This window comes from Phyllostomus hastatus, unplaced genomic scaffold (assembly GCF_019186645.2).
Source record: "Phyllostomus hastatus isolate PE091 unplaced genomic scaffold, TTU_PhHast_1.1 phas_scaffold_78, whole genome shotgun sequence".
NCBI classification, from domain to species: domain Eukaryota; kingdom Metazoa; phylum Chordata; class Mammalia; order Chiroptera; family Phyllostomidae; genus Phyllostomus; species Phyllostomus hastatus.
In genome coordinates, this window is record NW_025334041.1 from 69,317,350 (window position 1) to 69,333,496 (window position 16,147).

General features: G+C 36.0%; 1 protein-coding gene across 4 annotated transcripts in view; it reads left to right on the plus strand.

The window, feature by feature from the left end:
* The window catches only part of ANAPC1 (anaphase promoting complex subunit 1), a 95,412-nt gene that overhangs the window by 61,436 nt on the left and 17,829 nt on the right, over positions 1-16,147 (plus strand). For all 4 annotated transcript variants that reach the window (XM_045827710.1, XM_045827709.1, XM_045827713.1 and 1 more), the window contains exons 31-39: positions 1,074-1,208; positions 1,351-1,433; positions 2,322-2,400; positions 3,116-3,190; positions 8,293-8,369; positions 8,908-8,998; positions 9,096-9,149; positions 10,271-10,464; positions 14,658-14,744. In XM_045827710.1, the coding sequence (XP_045683666.1) occupies positions 1,074-1,208; positions 1,351-1,433; positions 2,322-2,400; positions 3,116-3,190; positions 8,293-8,369; positions 8,908-8,998; positions 9,096-9,149; positions 10,271-10,464; positions 14,658-14,744 (875 nt within the window). The remainder of the gene's footprint in view (positions 1-1,073; positions 1,209-1,350; positions 1,434-2,321; positions 2,401-3,115; positions 3,191-8,292; positions 8,370-8,907; positions 8,999-9,095; positions 9,150-10,270; positions 10,465-14,657; positions 14,745-16,147) is intronic.

Genomic DNA, 16,147 nt, shown 5'->3' on the forward strand with positions numbered 1-16,147 from the left:
TTAGTTGTTTCTTCTTTCTGGATACTTTTAAGACATAAGATGAAGTGACAGCCTAATCAGACAGAAAACAGCAAATAGTCAAAAATGTATCTATGATGGGGAACTTGACGGGTCTGTAGTAGTTGGTAGAGTGAAGTCACAGCCTTTTCTTGGCCCCCAGGTGTTCACTAGGCCCGGCAGAATGTCACCACAGAAGCATTTGCTTTGTGACAGTACCGTGATGACCCATTTTTAACCCCATCAATGAGACATAATAGAAAATTATCAAAAACATTTCATTCAGTGACTGTCAGCTGGAAGGTGGGTTCCTTGAAGAACCACAAATACATTGTTAAATTGAAATTATATTATACAAAACAGGATGACAGGTGTTTGAGTCTTCACATTTTTACTTTAACTACAGGGGCAAATGATTCAATGAAAAAGCTTCAAAGTGGGAATTGGGACCTGAGTCTGGTCCTGACTAGTGAGTCTTGTCATTTAACTACAATATTGTCTAGTGGTGGTTGAGTAGCTCCATAGACTGTGGGGCCAAACTGCCTGTGTCATGTCTGGCCCTGCCACTTGCTAGCTGTGTCACTTTGGGCTTTAATTTCCTCACCGATAAAATAGTAGCTATTTGATAGAACTGTCATATTAAATAAGCTAATCTATGTTAAACACACAGAATAGTACCTGGAATGGAGTAACTGCTCAATAAGTTATTTTTATTATTATAGTTATTGTTGCTCAAATGGTTCATAGCCACAATAATGAAGCAATTCAGATGTTCATAGTTTAGTTTTCATTTACATACTTAATATTTTCTTTGACTTTTAGTGCAGGTAACTGTATTTTGAGGCCTTTATGTGTTCTGTGACATGAAAGTGTTAACTTGAACATAGAAACATTGTAATTTTAATGTGAAGTATTAGTAGCTTGAGTATTAACTCATAGTAATAGTTATTTTAATTGGAAAAAACCTCATAATACCCTGCTTTGAAGTTAGTTCATTCTCTTCCTTTTCATGGGTATGTGTTATGGACCTTATTTTTTAAGATTTCCTTTCACGTCTCTATTACTTAATTTTCCAGCATGGCAGTAATTTGATAGGTATGTCTGATCTCAATGTGCCTGAGCAGCTTTATCAGTACATGGTTGGCGGTCATAGGCGTTTTCAAGCAGGAATGCACAGGGAAAAACACAAATCTCCAAGTTATCAAATCAAAGTAAGTCTGGACCAGAGCAATAATTTGAAAATAGTTCTTATATCAATCTTTATAAATGTTAATTTTAAGCACAAGCTAGTATTCAGAAGAATTTTATAATAATTCACAACTCTCTTACACAAATAAACTTTCCTTTTAATAGGAAGGAGATACCATAAACGTGGATGTAACTTGTCCAGGTGCCACTCTTGCTTTGGCTATGATCTACTTAAAAACCAATAACAGGTACTGCATCTCTGACCCCGCCCCTGGCCAGACAGTGGGGCTTCCTTTCTCACCTCAATAGTAAAACCAAAGGATCCTGGTGGATTTATTTCCCTTCTGCTAGATCAACCTGATTTTAATTCTCTCAGATGCTGCAGATTATATAGATTTTTTATCTAGAAATAATTTATTTTCCTATTTTAATGATATTTGACAATATAATTGCCAATTTTTATTCATTTCTGTATCATACTTGTCACAGAAATGCCCCAACTGCTTTTCATTAATTTTGCATGTCATTGTGAGGACTGGTAAAACCAGAAACACTTAACATTTTTCTGTTCTGTGTTACTGTTTATAAAAATGGTTTCTGCTTAGTTCAGGTTTTCCTAGTGAACCACACCATCTACTTTTCCAACTCCCATTATTACTGCTGACACTTGAGAGTAGATCTTCGGCATTTATTCTTTTACATTGTGCATAGGAATGTAAGTTGGGTAGGAAACAGTAAACTCTGCTTAAGTCTTTTAATTTAAAAAATATCCTAAGATTCAAGGAATTTTTCAATGTTGTATATTCCTCCTCTTAGAAAAAGTGAATGTATGCAAAATTAACCAAGTGGCTAAGAACGGGCATTTGTTCATTTACTGTTTGGGTGAATGTGTATGTTAATCCTTTCTTGGCACCGGAGTAAGACAAAACTAAACATATCTGCTCTTGTGGAGCTTGTTATTGTGAAACATACAGATACATAATAATTGTTATGTTAGAGGATGTAAAGTACTATGTATGCAAAGAAAACAGGACGGTGGATGGAGTTGGGGAAAATGTTGTGAAATCCATCTTGGGCTTCTCGATTATTTTGCCTCTTCCTGAACAGTGTGCTTATTGATATCTTCAACTAACCAGGTCCATTGCTGATTGGCTCCGAGCTCCTGACACAATGTATTTGCTGGACTTTGTAAAACCGGAGTTTCTCTTGCTTAGGGTACAGTGCTTTGCATTTTTTCATTTCTTTTAACATGAGGAGTCTGTATGTGGTTCTCAGCTTCAGCTTGCAAATACATGTTTCTACAAGGGAACCTTTTACTGTTAATTCATTATGTACATGAAATTGGTAGCATTCTTTTAAAGTTTTCCACGTTTAGCTGTAGGAAGGCTGGAAAGGCAGCTACATTGACATATTGTATCTGGAGTTGACATTTCAGATTTTCACATTACTCAGAACTTCGTAACAAGCAGCAAGTGACTGGGGTTTCACTACTGCTTTCATTATTAGTAAGGGTGCAATATTACTATTAATGGTATAATTAATGACAATAACTGTTCAACATAATTGCCTAAATTTATTCCCTGTATAATGTTAAAATTTGTATGTTTTTAGCCTGTGAAAGCCTTGAAATTATGTAGACAAGGCTATGATTTTTTTCTTTTATGGAACAAGTTATAAAACATCCTCGTTGGCTTCTCCAAATTGTAATGACAGTCAACTCAATTTTAGGTCTTTTTTTGTATTAAAATATAAATCTTTATTTTAATGATTGGTTTAGGTTGATTCTGTATACTTACTTTATTTTTCAAAGGACCATCCTTTGGGAACCGATTTTTAAATTACTCTGTTTAACATTATTATTATAAAATCTGTGAACTTTTATAATAGTTCTGCCTGCTCTAATTAATTTTTTCTGTATTATATTTTAAAGACACTTGCTCGATGCCTGATTTTGTGGGATGATATTTTACCAAATTCCAAGTGGGTTGATAGCAATGTTCCTCAAGTAAGTACATATAATAAATTTTGTTATATCTTCAATGGCATAAAATTATGATTTCTTCTGAGCTATTTCAAAACCCTATAAAATACTTAAGAAGGCAATATTGATGATTATGGTACCTCTTGAAAACATAGGAACTTTCATTTTAAGTTTGTGTGCTGATCATAGATCAACTTTTCTTTCTGGTCCCAGATTCTAAGAAATTGTACTTTTTAAAAATTATCTTTACCAAAGTACCCTAAAAAAGCATTTTTGCCATTTTTATCCTAATTAGGTACATATTTATCTAAGATACTATTTTACTTTGTGACAATTTAAATCTCTTATAGAGTAACTTATTTTAATTACTTAGTGGCATATTTACCCAATAAGCCAAATAGTTACAAATAAGCAGACTCCATAAAAACTCCAAATCAAACATTATGATAAATATTGCCCGTTAATCAACAGTCCATTTCTGGTGGTGTCAGTTCCATTTTATTTATAAAATAAATCTATCTGTCCTTGAGAATGTTTGAGAGTATTTCCCCCAATATCTACATAAGGAAAAGTTCAAAATAAAGAAAGGTTGAAAGAACTTTATGGACACACCCATATTACCAATTAGATTCTACAGTTAGTAGTTTACTATATAAACTTGTTTAATCACATGTCTGTCCATTTATTCTTTATCCAGTTCATTGTTTTTGATAAATGAGGTCATATTTCAGTTAGTTGCAGCCAGTACTGTACTTCTCCCTAAATATTTCAGCATATGTATCAATAACTAGAATTCAGCATATGTATCAATGACTAGTATTTATCTACATTCTTTCCTTTTAGGATGAAGTTTATATACAATGAAAAGTGTGGATCTTAAGTACTGTATTTTTCAGACTATAAGACGCACTCCCCCCAAATTTGGGAGGAAAAGGCAGGTGCATCTTATAGTCTGAATGTAGCTAACTTGGCTCACTGGGGCAGGGGTCAGTGGCGGGAGGCAGCAGCAGTGGAGCAGGGTCACAGGAGCAGGGTTGCTGCTGCATTTTCCTCCCAAATGAGGGTGGGGAGGGTGCATCTTACAGTCTGAAAAATACGGTATATTATTTGGTAAGATTGACTAAAATATATGCTTATGGAAACAAACATTCATCAAAATGGCTAGCAGTTCCCTCCTTCCCCTATCCAGCCTGTTCACTTACCCTCTCTTCCAAGGCAACCAGTTTTCTGATGCTTTTCCAAAATAAATTAGTTTGCCTGATGTAGAACTTTATGGTAGTGGAATCACATAAAGCATACACCCTTCGTATGAGTTTTTTCATGATTGTGAGGTATTAATGGTTCATCCTATTTATTGTTAAGTACTGTGCCACTGTCTAAACATACCACAGTTTCTTTTTCCATTCCCCTTTGTTAGACACCCTATTCCAGGTTTTAGCCATTATAAATTAAGGCCATAGATACTCTTATACAAATATTGTTGTGCACTTACATTTTAATTTTTTTTGAGTAAATATTTAAGATTGGAGTTACTGAGGTGTGGAGTAGATGATGTATTTGGTTTTATAAGAACTGGTTAATCTTTTCCTGGAGTTTGTACCATTTTACACTTGGGCCAAGAGTGTATGAAAATGCTGGTGCTGTACATCTTGTCCATATTTGGTATGGTAGTCTTTTTAATTTTAGTTCTGCTGGTAAATTTGTAATGATATTTAGCATGTAGTTTCCATTTCTATTTCCCTGCTGACTAATGAGAGAACATTTTCATTTGCTAATAGTTCCTTTATATATTCTTTTGTGTGAAGCCTCTGTTCCTATCTTGCCTGTTTTTTTTTTAAATGCATTTTTGCCCTGGCTGGGTGGCTCAGTTGATTAGTGTTGTCCCATACATCTAAAGGTTGCAGGTGTGATTCCTGATCAGGGCACATACCTAGGTTGTAGGTTCAATCTCCAATTGGGGCACATATGGGAGGCAACCCATCGGTGTTTTTTTTCCTCTCCCTGCTGCCCCCAAATCAATAAACATATCCTCAGGTGAGGTTTTTTTTAAAATGTATTTTACCTTTTTATTATTGAGTTGCTAGAATTTTTAATACATATGAGAAGCCTATTCTTTCTGATACATGTTTTGGAAACATCCTCCCAGTCTCGTTTGCCTGTTCATTTTTTTACTAATATTTTTGCTGAGCAGAAGACTTTCAAAGTTTGATAATGACTAGGTTATCAGATTTTTATTTTATGGGTATTGTGTTTTGTGTCCTATGAAAAAAACATTTGCCTAGCTCTAAGTCTTGGAGATATTCACTTGTTTTTTTTCTCTAAAACCTCCAATATTTTAGCTTTTGTGTATAGTTATGTCATTCATCTCAAAGTAATTTTGTTTTTGGCATCAGGTAGGCATTGAGGTTTTCATTTTTTTAAAAGCATGGATGTTGAGTTATACTAACACTGTTTGTTGAAAACACCTGCTTTTCCCTATTGAATTTCTATGGCTCCTTTGTCCAAGTCAAATGAGCATGTGGGCTTATTTCTGTGCCCTATTCTGTTTCTTTAATCTATTTGTCCTTATGCCAGGATCATACTCTTGATTACTGTAGTGAGTTCTGAGGTCAAGTAGTGCAGTGGTCCCCAGCCTTTTTGGCCTCAGGGACCAGTTTCTTGGAAGACAGGGCAGGGAGGGGGTGCAACAGGAGGCACTTGAGGACTGGTTGGGGACCCCTGAAGTAGTGCATGTCTGTCATTTTTGTTTTTCGTGATTTCTTTGAATTCTGTAGGTCATTTGCTTTTCCATGTAAAATTTAGAATCAGCTTATTAGTATCAATATAAAAGTCTGGTGGATTATAACTGAAATTGTATTAAATTTATATAGGTAAGTGTATGGAGAATAGATAATTAAATATTGAGTCTTCTAGTCCAAGAATATAGAATCTCTCCATTTCAAAATTTCTCTCAGAATGTTAAGGCTCTTGAACAGTTTTTAATGTTTTTTTCCTAAGTATTTTACATCCTTTTATTATATAGCAAGTGGAATCTTTCTGTAGAATTTCATTTTCTAATTGCTTTCTGCTATACAATTGATATAAAATATGAAATTGATTATTTGTGTATCGGCCTTTTAACCTGTGGTATTTAAATGCATATATTAGTTACATAAATCATTATAAAGATAAATATTATGTTAGGTACCTTATTGTCATTTTTTCCAAAAAGACTCCCTTCTGATTGTCTGATGTGGCACTGTGCTGTAAGTTGCTCAGGTGTATTGCCCCCTGTATGTGGGTGGGAGCGATGAACTCTTCCAAATGTTTGTGCGTCCTTATACTATAAACTCCTCACAGTCAGCTACTGTTTCCCTTCCATCTTTTTTTTTCTAGCAACTAGTATCTTTTTTTTCCTAGCTCTAGTGGCTAGAGCTCAATACATTACTATTACATTGAAAGAGGACAGATTGGATCAAAATCATCCAGCTAGTAAGGGGTGGGGTCAAAATAAAACTAGCTGTAGGATTTTAGATTTTGAGATTTTTGCTTTGGACAGAGGAGTTTGGTGGTCTTTTTTTATTCTAAAAAAATAACTGCATTTATTAGTTAACTTTATGATACATCTCAACATACTTTTATTTCTTTCTTTTGTTTATTTTTTAAATAATATTTTATTATTTAGGCTGGTACAGTTGTCCCAATTTTTCTCCCTTCTCCCCCCTTTCACCCAGCCCACCCCCTACTTTCATAACCAGTCCCAGTGGGCTTTTCCTACTCATGTCCTGTGTGCCTCAACTTGCCCTTGAGGGATTACATCTCTCCCTTTGATTACTCTTTATATTGTTGATTATTTTTAAATATTAGGAGACCATAGAAAGGTGAAAAGGACCAGATTGAAGAGGGTTCCCCCTCTCCCTCCATACAGTTGTTTATAACCCAGGCTCTTAGTGGTACTTTTAAATGGTTTATGATTGACGTGCTATTATGATAGGGGTGTTGCAGATCAACAATAATAATAGAAGCTAACACTTTATATAAAGGACTTACTGAGTGCTAGGCATTACTTCTAAGAGCTTTGAGTAGATTAAGTCTTCTAATTCTCACAGAAACCTAGAAGGTAGGAAACCCTGTTCTGCTGATTTTACAGGGGAGGCATAGAGCAGTCAGGAAACTTGCCTGTGGTCACAGGGCTAGTGTGTGGCCCTGTAGGGTTCAAACGTAGGCCTTCAAGCTCCTTTCAAAGATCAAAAAGGAGCTTACAAATGCTGTCATCAGGTTACACACACACACACACACACACACACACATTGAGTTGACCAAAAAGTCCAAGTTTTTTGATTTGGTGATGTTTAGTCATAAGAAGATTATATTGCAAGTAATTTCTGAATATATATTGTTTTATCATAGAAAACATCCTGAAACGTTATTTTCCTGAGCAGTCTTCTAAAAAGAATAGGAATAAATCATCAGAGTTTCTCCATTCTATGTACTTGCTTTCATATGTTTAGAAAATATATAGCTTTTTCTCTTTTATTTGTAATTTTTAAGTGAAGCAGACCAAATCCCTTCTTAGTTATTAAAGTTAGATATTCTGGGTTAAAAAAAATTCTTGTTCACTACCTGTAGGAAAGGGGTGGGTTTCTATATAGTAGTCACAGATGAACACATTGACATTTCAGCTTAACTTGAGTAATTAATCTAATGGCCAGCCTCACCTGTGGTGAGCTTAATGCTAGAAATGTCCCACGGCCAAGTGTATGTCTCTTTGTAGAGTTCTCTCCAAGTGCATTTTCCTTTCATACTGCTTCCCTGCACCCCTGCCCCAACTTTCCTCTGTAGCCATCATCTTCCATTTCAGCTCACTGGTGTGAAATAGTATTACTCTGCTGTTGTTTCAGAATATACTTAAGTCCTGTAGTTTATGTTCATTTAGTCCTTTTCAGTTTTTTTTCTCATTTGGGCCATCTTAGACTTGAAATTAGGTTGCATGGACATTATTACAATTGGGCCTTTGAATGAAATGGTTTGGCAAAGCTTCTTTTATGTAAACATGGCCAAGATAAGCAACGTGTTATTTTTCAGATCATTAAATATTTGTAACTTGAATATTAATGTTCAGGTATTCTTGGTTTGTATCTTAACAGATTATAAGAGAAAATAGTATCTCTCTCAGTGAAATTGAATTGCCTTGCTCAGAGGATTTGAATCTGGAAACCTTGTCGTAAGTTATGAAATGTGAAATACAAATGAGCTGTCCTAGCATCTGTCAGATGAACAATAGGAATGTGCTCTGTAAGAGCTGTGCTGCTCTTGACCTTTGAGTGATTCTGAATCCCTGTGTTTCTAACCATTGCTGATCAGATGTTCAGAAAGATGATTTCTTTTGTTTGTTTGCTTTTGTTTAGGTCTCTGAAGTATAGCGCTCTTGCTCTTAAAAACTAACATTGGAGATTTAATTTGTACATATTCTCCTTTTATTCTTTCCGTTAAAAAAATGGCAGTGATATATTTTTCTTTTTTTTGCTGCACGAAACATGCAGGCAAGAGATGCACTTTATCAGTGATGGCCACATGGTGTTTCTGCCAAAGAAAACGGCACAGGTACCTGCTGATTGAGTAGAGGCACAGTGGCGCATTTCCAGAATAGAAACTCACTTAGAGACAGGGAGAGTTATTATTTACCTAGAGATAATACTTACAGTGAGTTTGAAGGCAGAATGATGACGACAACAGTGAAATTTCTTATAATCTGTCTCTAGGCAAGCACATGTCTACATAATTGCGGGAGCCTGTTTGTCTCTGGGTTTTCGATTTGCTGGCTCAGAAAATTTATCAGCGTTTAACTGCTTGGTAAGAAGTATCTTAGTTTACTCTATTTTGTTTTCTTTTTTCACAAAGTCTTAATATGCTTCCTCCTGACTTTAAGTTTTTTCTTTTGTTTTTGCAGCATAAATTTGCAAAAGATTTTATGACTTATTTGTCTGCACCTAATGCTTCTGTGGTAAGTCTTTTTTTGGAGTCTTAAGCTAGAAGAAAATTCACAAATAATACAGTTACTTGTATATTGTCAGTCTGCAGTTTGTTTGAATTTAGAATGGGAAATTTGAAGTTTTATTTTTATTCTGGGATATCATTTAGGTGAGAATGTGATTACGCTTGAAGGGTGCACAGGTCTCTAAATCTCGTGACAAGAGAATAAATAAGAAAAGCCATATCCTCCATGGATTCTCATACTGTCTGCCATTCTGTCTCAGTACTGAATGTTGGTAATGGCCTCAAAATTAGTATTTAGTAAACATGGAGTTGTTTTTAAGGAGTTGCTGCTGTGATGCTAGGAAAACTGCAAGATTCTATTTCCTGGTAAAATCCACACAGATTTATGCAACATTTTTTATAATGTGAGAAAATTAGAAACATCAGAAAGTCTAAAAGTTGTTAAATAAATTTGATTATAGTATATCTGTACCTTGTTAGACAAGGGGGCTATCAAATTGTATTCTAGAAGAGTTTGTTGTCAGATTGTTTATAATAGATTAAAAGGTTAAAAATATTGTGTATAGTAATATCTCAATTTCTTTTGGAAAAATATGTATATAAGTGCAGGAAAAGATTTGGAGAACAAGAAAGGCAAAATGTTTACTGAAGTTCTCTTTGGGTGTTTCTATTTCCAAGTAATTGTTACATCTTTTTGATATTTTATTTTTTGAGTTTTCTGCATTGAATTTAAATTTCATAATCAGAGAAAATATTTGTTTTTATAGATTTTTTAAAAGTTATAAACATTTGTAATCTAATGATGAGCATGTTAGTTTTGATAGTGAAGAAGTGTAATACACAGCAGTGGATAATAAAGTAATGTTGGCCCTGGCCAGGTGGTTCACTTGATTAGAACATCGGCCTGGTGCACCAAGGTCGCAAGTTGATGGCTAGTCAGGTTGATACACGAATCAACCAGTGAATGCATAAAGAAGTGGAACAACAAATCGATGTTTCTCTCATTTTATCTTGATCCTTTCCTTTCTCTCTAAAAATCAGTAAGTAAAAATTAATAAAAAAAGAAATGTAACATAACAGTTGATAATAAAGAAATGGAATATGGCAGCCTTCTTTTTGTATTTCCAGACAGGTCCTTACAACCTGGAAACGTGCCTAAGTGTGGTGCTGCTGTCTCTGGCCATGGTCATGGCTGGCTCAGGGAATCTAAAGGTTTTGCAGCTTTGTCGTTTCTTGCACATGAAAACAGGTGGTGAAATGAACTATGGTTTCCACTTAGCCCATCATATGGCACTTGGGATTCTGTTTTTGGGAGGAGGAAGGTAAATGAATATTTCTTTGATGAGATCATAGCAAGATTGATCTATAAGAATGACTTATTTTAAATTTGAAGATGCATAGAAATTTTTTATTCTGGCTAGCTGTTAGCTTATCTGGAGGCATTATTACACTATAAAGGGGCCTTTTTATGGTTTAACCATCAATTTATGCCCTGCTTGGTAGAGTTACCATCCTCTCCTTAACATACTTAACATCACTGCATTTCTCAGAAGAGTATATAATTCAATACTTCATTGCTAAGCCTCTTGTTCCCCACCATTGAAGGATTTTACCCTTTTACTAAAGTGTTTTCTCATGAAGGTCACAAACACTACAGCCAGCAAACCCTGTGAGATTTCCTTAGTGTTCAATTTCACACTCTCTTTCCATTATCTGTCATTCCTAACCACCTTATCTTTTTGTAAGACTTCCCTGGCTTTTATTAATCTGTACTGAATACACACACACACACACACACACACACACACACACACACACTAATCTGTACTGAACACACACACACACACACACACACTACAAGTCAGAGGAGCACAGCTTGGGAACAACCTGCAGTCGTGCTGCGGAGATCAGGACGTAGCTGAGAACGCCTCTCTGCTCTGGCCTCGCCTCCCCTGTCACTGGTATTTTACTTCTGCCCAAAGATAGCCACTATTTATTGCTAGTTTTCTAACACCTTAGATTGGTTTTGCCTGTTTTTGAAATTCAAATGGAATCATACACTATGTATCCTTTTGTAACTTCTGTTGCTCTGCATTGTATTTGTGACAGTGCTGTTGAATTCCATGGTGTGATAGGAATCAATAGCCACAGTTATTGATTTACTTTGCTGTTGATGGATATGTTATGTTATTTCTAGTTTGGGGCAATTATGAATGATGCTGTTATGAATATTATTGCTTATGCCTTTGATTTATTGTATGTGGATCTGTTCCCTCAGTGGAATTCGGTCATAGGGTGTATGTTTATGTTCAGTTTCTGTAGACAGTGCCATCAGTGCTCCCAAGTAGCCATACCATTTTACATGTCCATCAGCACCACATGACATTCTAGTTGCTCCCCATCCCTGTCAACACTTGCTATTAGTCATCTTAATTTTAGCTTTCTGGTAGTACTATCTCATTGTGTTTTTAATTTTCGTTTCCCTAAATAATGATAATGACCAACTGGAAAACCTTGTATAATGTCCAGATCTCTCGTTACCTATTTTCATATTAGTTTACTTTTTTGGATTTTATTTGTGGTAAAATTTCATAAAATTTACTGCCTTAAATATTTTTAAATGTACAGTGTGGGGAACCCCAACCAACAGAGCTCTCCTGGCCTCTGCGGATGAGAATAAGTTGTCCCAGACATGATCTCTTATTCCGGCAGGAAAGGGAGTGGTGATTCCCTCTAGTGGAGAATGCCCCGAGCCCTTCTCCAAAACAGCTTTTATTAGGATCTGAATGTGTAGGGGACTACAGCATACATGCATAGCTTGTAGCTTATCGATCAATGTCCAAAAGGCTATAGTCATAAAAAACTGACTATCTACAGATAACAATTGAAGAAACACAGAGACTCTCTCAGCTCAGGGCCAGTGAGACGTGCTCACACCAGATGGTTGTAAAGGCGTGTTTCAGGGGACAAGGAGTTCACTCCTTATGCTCTGGTTTATATCAAGGGGGCTTTGGCAAGGCAGAGCAAGCTTGGAAGGATACAATATATGTTTCAGGCCTGATTTCCATGGAAACCCCCAGTGTTAGTGTCGGGCGGTGTCTGCCACCTGTGTTTCCTGGCTTTCCAGGGAGACTCACTAGCCTGTTTCAAGGCCTGCTCTTGTGGGGCTGTGGTCTCCAAAACCACCCAGAGTGGACCCCAACATTACAGTTCAGTAGTGTTAAGTATATTCATGTTTTTATTGTAAAACTGAAACTCATAATACACTTTAATCAGCAACTCCTCTAGTTCGCTTTCCCCCAGCCCCTGTCAACCTCTGTTCTTTCTGTTTCTATTAATTTGTCGACTCCCTATTGCTTTATCACTGTTACCCCGAGGCCTCGGTCAGTTTGTGTGTTGCAGTTATCTTCTGCTCTGCAGCTCGTCTCTAAACTCGCTTAATGATGTCTTTTGGTGAGGAGAATTGTTATTTTTATTTCATGGTTTGTGTTTTTTTGTCCTGATGAAATATTTTTCTACACCTCCCCCCAATGAAGATATTTGTCTTCCAGTTTTTTAGCTTCTCCATTCATTACGATTTAAAACCTACCTGGAACTGATATTTCTGGTGCACTGTTATTGAGAAGTTTAAATTTTCTCCACTTTTCTGCGGAACCACATTTGTTATAAATTAAGTGTTCTTATACATGTGTTTATTTCTGGGCTCTTATGTTCAGTTGGTCTATGTTGCCATACTTGCACTAATACCACACTTTCTTAATTATTGTAGCTTTATAGTAAGCCTTGATATATAGTACAATAAACCCTCCATACGGGGATTTTTTCTCAGTAGTGTGTTTTTCTGTTCTTGGCGCTTTGTAGTTCCATACTGTATTAGTGTTGGAATTCCTTTGTGATTGCCATGGTACATAGCCTGCTGAAATGTTGATCAGAATCGCACTGAGTCCGTACATAGGTTTGGGAGGAATGGGAGTCTCAATACCGAAGTCGCAGCGTTGAGTCTTCCAAGCAGTCAGTGTGGTGTTCCCCTGCATTTACTCCGCTCTAGTGTGTATGTGTATGACCCTGGTGCACAGACACAAGTTCTGCAAGCCATGTGGGTTCATTCGTCCTCTTTCAGACTGAACTAAACATTGGAACTTGCCTTTACAGAGCATAGAAAGTAGAGGTTGTCAGAAAGGTTGCATGCCCTTTTAGCAGGTTTTCTACACTTGTTCTTTCTATAATCACTGAGAATTAAGAATGGCTGAAGAAATGTTAGTATAAAAATTCTTCTTATTTTACGAGTTTTGAAATCCTGTTTTCCTTTCATAGTAAGCCCCTGCATTAATTTTACTCTCTTATTCAACCCCATCTCTCATCATTATATACTACATGACCCTACTTGCTCATACATGTTGAGTAGGCTTTCTCCCATGCTGCATCTGCCTTTCTAGTGATTCCTGGTTGTTTGATGGTTATGTGTACTCTGACAGCGTATAAGTTTCTGACAGCACAGCTCCACCCTTATGTTTAACCTCAGAATTCCCAACACTAATAACTAATGCTTGTCTTTGGATTTTGGTTTCATCAAAATGGTAAAGAAAAAATGCACATGTCAAAATATTTCCTTAAATTTTGAAATCTTTTCTTCCTAAATTAATTAAATATGTGTGTGTGATAAATGCTAAATTCTTACCCTATTTGAAAATAGACACAGGGACAGAGGTTGGGGGGATATGTGTGTGAGTACATATAATAAAATATATAAAATACTGAATCTCTTCAATGGTGGTTTTATATAATGTCCTGTACAATCTTTATTTCAAGATATTCGCAAGATAAACTAGAACTTTAATTTGCCCATTTGCCATGCTGAATTTGAGCAACATTAAAATAATTTAAGGAAGATTTTAAAAGATTTTGCTTTACTAAGATTTGCTTTACTAAGAGTTTGTGGATTTTATAAAATAAGTTTATCATTGATAACAAAAAAGCTATTCATATTTTGAGAAATAGTTATTTATGCAATCACTGTAACTTTTAATGATAACTTTGCCTTTTTTATTAGTTTATCAGTCTGAGGAATTATTCATGCTTTACAGAAATAGAAAGTTTGAGGTGCCCAAGAAAAAAACCTTGTGTTTTTAAAAGTAATGTTCATAATTTTATAAATAAGTATAAATAAAACTGGAGAAGAAGGAGGTATACTCTGTACCTGACTTTTTAAATGTCTATAATCTCTAGGATCACACTCATGGTCCTCAGTACTGTGCTTATTTTAGATTAAAACTTTGCTTATTAGTTCAAATTTTATAATTTAACATTTGTGGAATGATGCATCTGCTTTAAGTAGTACATAATCTTGAAATGGTTTGTGGGCCAAGAAGGAAATGTTCATAGCACTGACACATATTTTCAAGATCTTGACAACGCCTTGTCACAGTAAGGACCCCGATTGCCTGGTTTTCAAGAATGCTGTGCGAGTTTGGCAGTATCACTAATTCTGTCTGCGCCTGCTGCATTTACCTTGCAGGTACTCTCTGAGCACCTCAAACTCCTCCATCGCCGCTCTCCTCTGTGCCCTTTACCCGCACTTCCCGGCTCACAGCACTGACAACCGGTGAGTCCAGTGATTCTGTTCTCAACGTGATCTTTTTTAAGCTCTCTAAGGGGATAAGTTGATCGTGTTTTGTTTTCATGGATTCATTTCCAAATTAGCTTTATTGTGTTCTTCAACTTAGTTATCTTTCTGGCTAAATATTTTAAGGAGTTTCTTTCACAAAGTTTTAGACCAGAAGAGGACTTTAGACATCTGATGGCTGGTTGGTCTTCCACTGTACTCCAACCACTAGAACTGCTCTAACCCAGAAGTAGATCAACAGGGTAATCTCTAGGGAAGAATTCATCAAGCAAGAGATAGTAGCTAAGAGGAGCTGAAGATGGTACATTTTGTGCTATAATTAATCCCAAGAGAGAAATTTGTTTGATTTAGTGGCAATGCCTATATGAATTCTTTTTTTCCCTTTTACATGAATGCCATGAAGTTTTATATAAATGACATGGAAGGGACAACAAAAGCAAAGTGCAGCAAAAAAGTCAGAGTCAATTTAGAAGTGGCAGTGAGCAGTAGAACCTCAAACACATAGGAGCAGTCTGACAATGCAAAAGCTGTGCCTTCAGAGCGCAAAGAACCACCCACACTTCTGTTTCCCTAGACCTTCAGGTACAGCAGATCTTCTGCATGTGGAGTAAGGGAAGGAAAGAGCTGCTCATATCTCAGTGACATCTGAGATGACCATTGTTCTCACCTGAAGGCACCCTAACAACTGCCCAGGGATGAGCTGCTCACTGTGGTAACGAAGCCATCACTTTAAACTGTTGTAACTCATAGAGAAACTTTTTATACAAAAGTAGCCTGACCTGAAAGCCAAGCTTTAGTGATAGGTGGTGCATAAGAACATTATTGTTAGAAACATTTTTGGCTTGTTGTGGTTAGCTGTTGGTTAGGGTACAGTGGAAAGCCACACTCACATATTGCTGGTCATTGTGTTCACTGGTTTAACTTATTTTAAACAAATCAGTTTGATGTTAAACACAGAGAACCTTTATGTGACTGATAAATACCAGTTTTTTTTTCCTGGCCATGATTGATTTTATTTCTAATGGATTTGTTAGGGGTGGGTAGATTTTGGTGGGAATAGGGAGGGTATTGCTATAACTAAATTTAAAAAATAATGTGAAGTCTCATTTCATTCTTCTGAAATCTTAAAATGTAAAAACTTTTTTGTGTTTAAATTCTAAATCATTTTAAAGTTAAAAGTTTTGTTTTGAAAACTCAGCATATACACAAAAAGAAGAATATTGTCATTTTCTCACACATTATTTTTGGATGCACTGTATTCTGTGTGCGTGTATGTGTTTGTACATCCTAGTAGGAGAGCTTTCCTATTTGAGGAAAACTGGCACTGTTCTCCCCTTTATTCCCTATCAATGCTTAAGGGAAAAAAAAAACCTAGAAGTAAA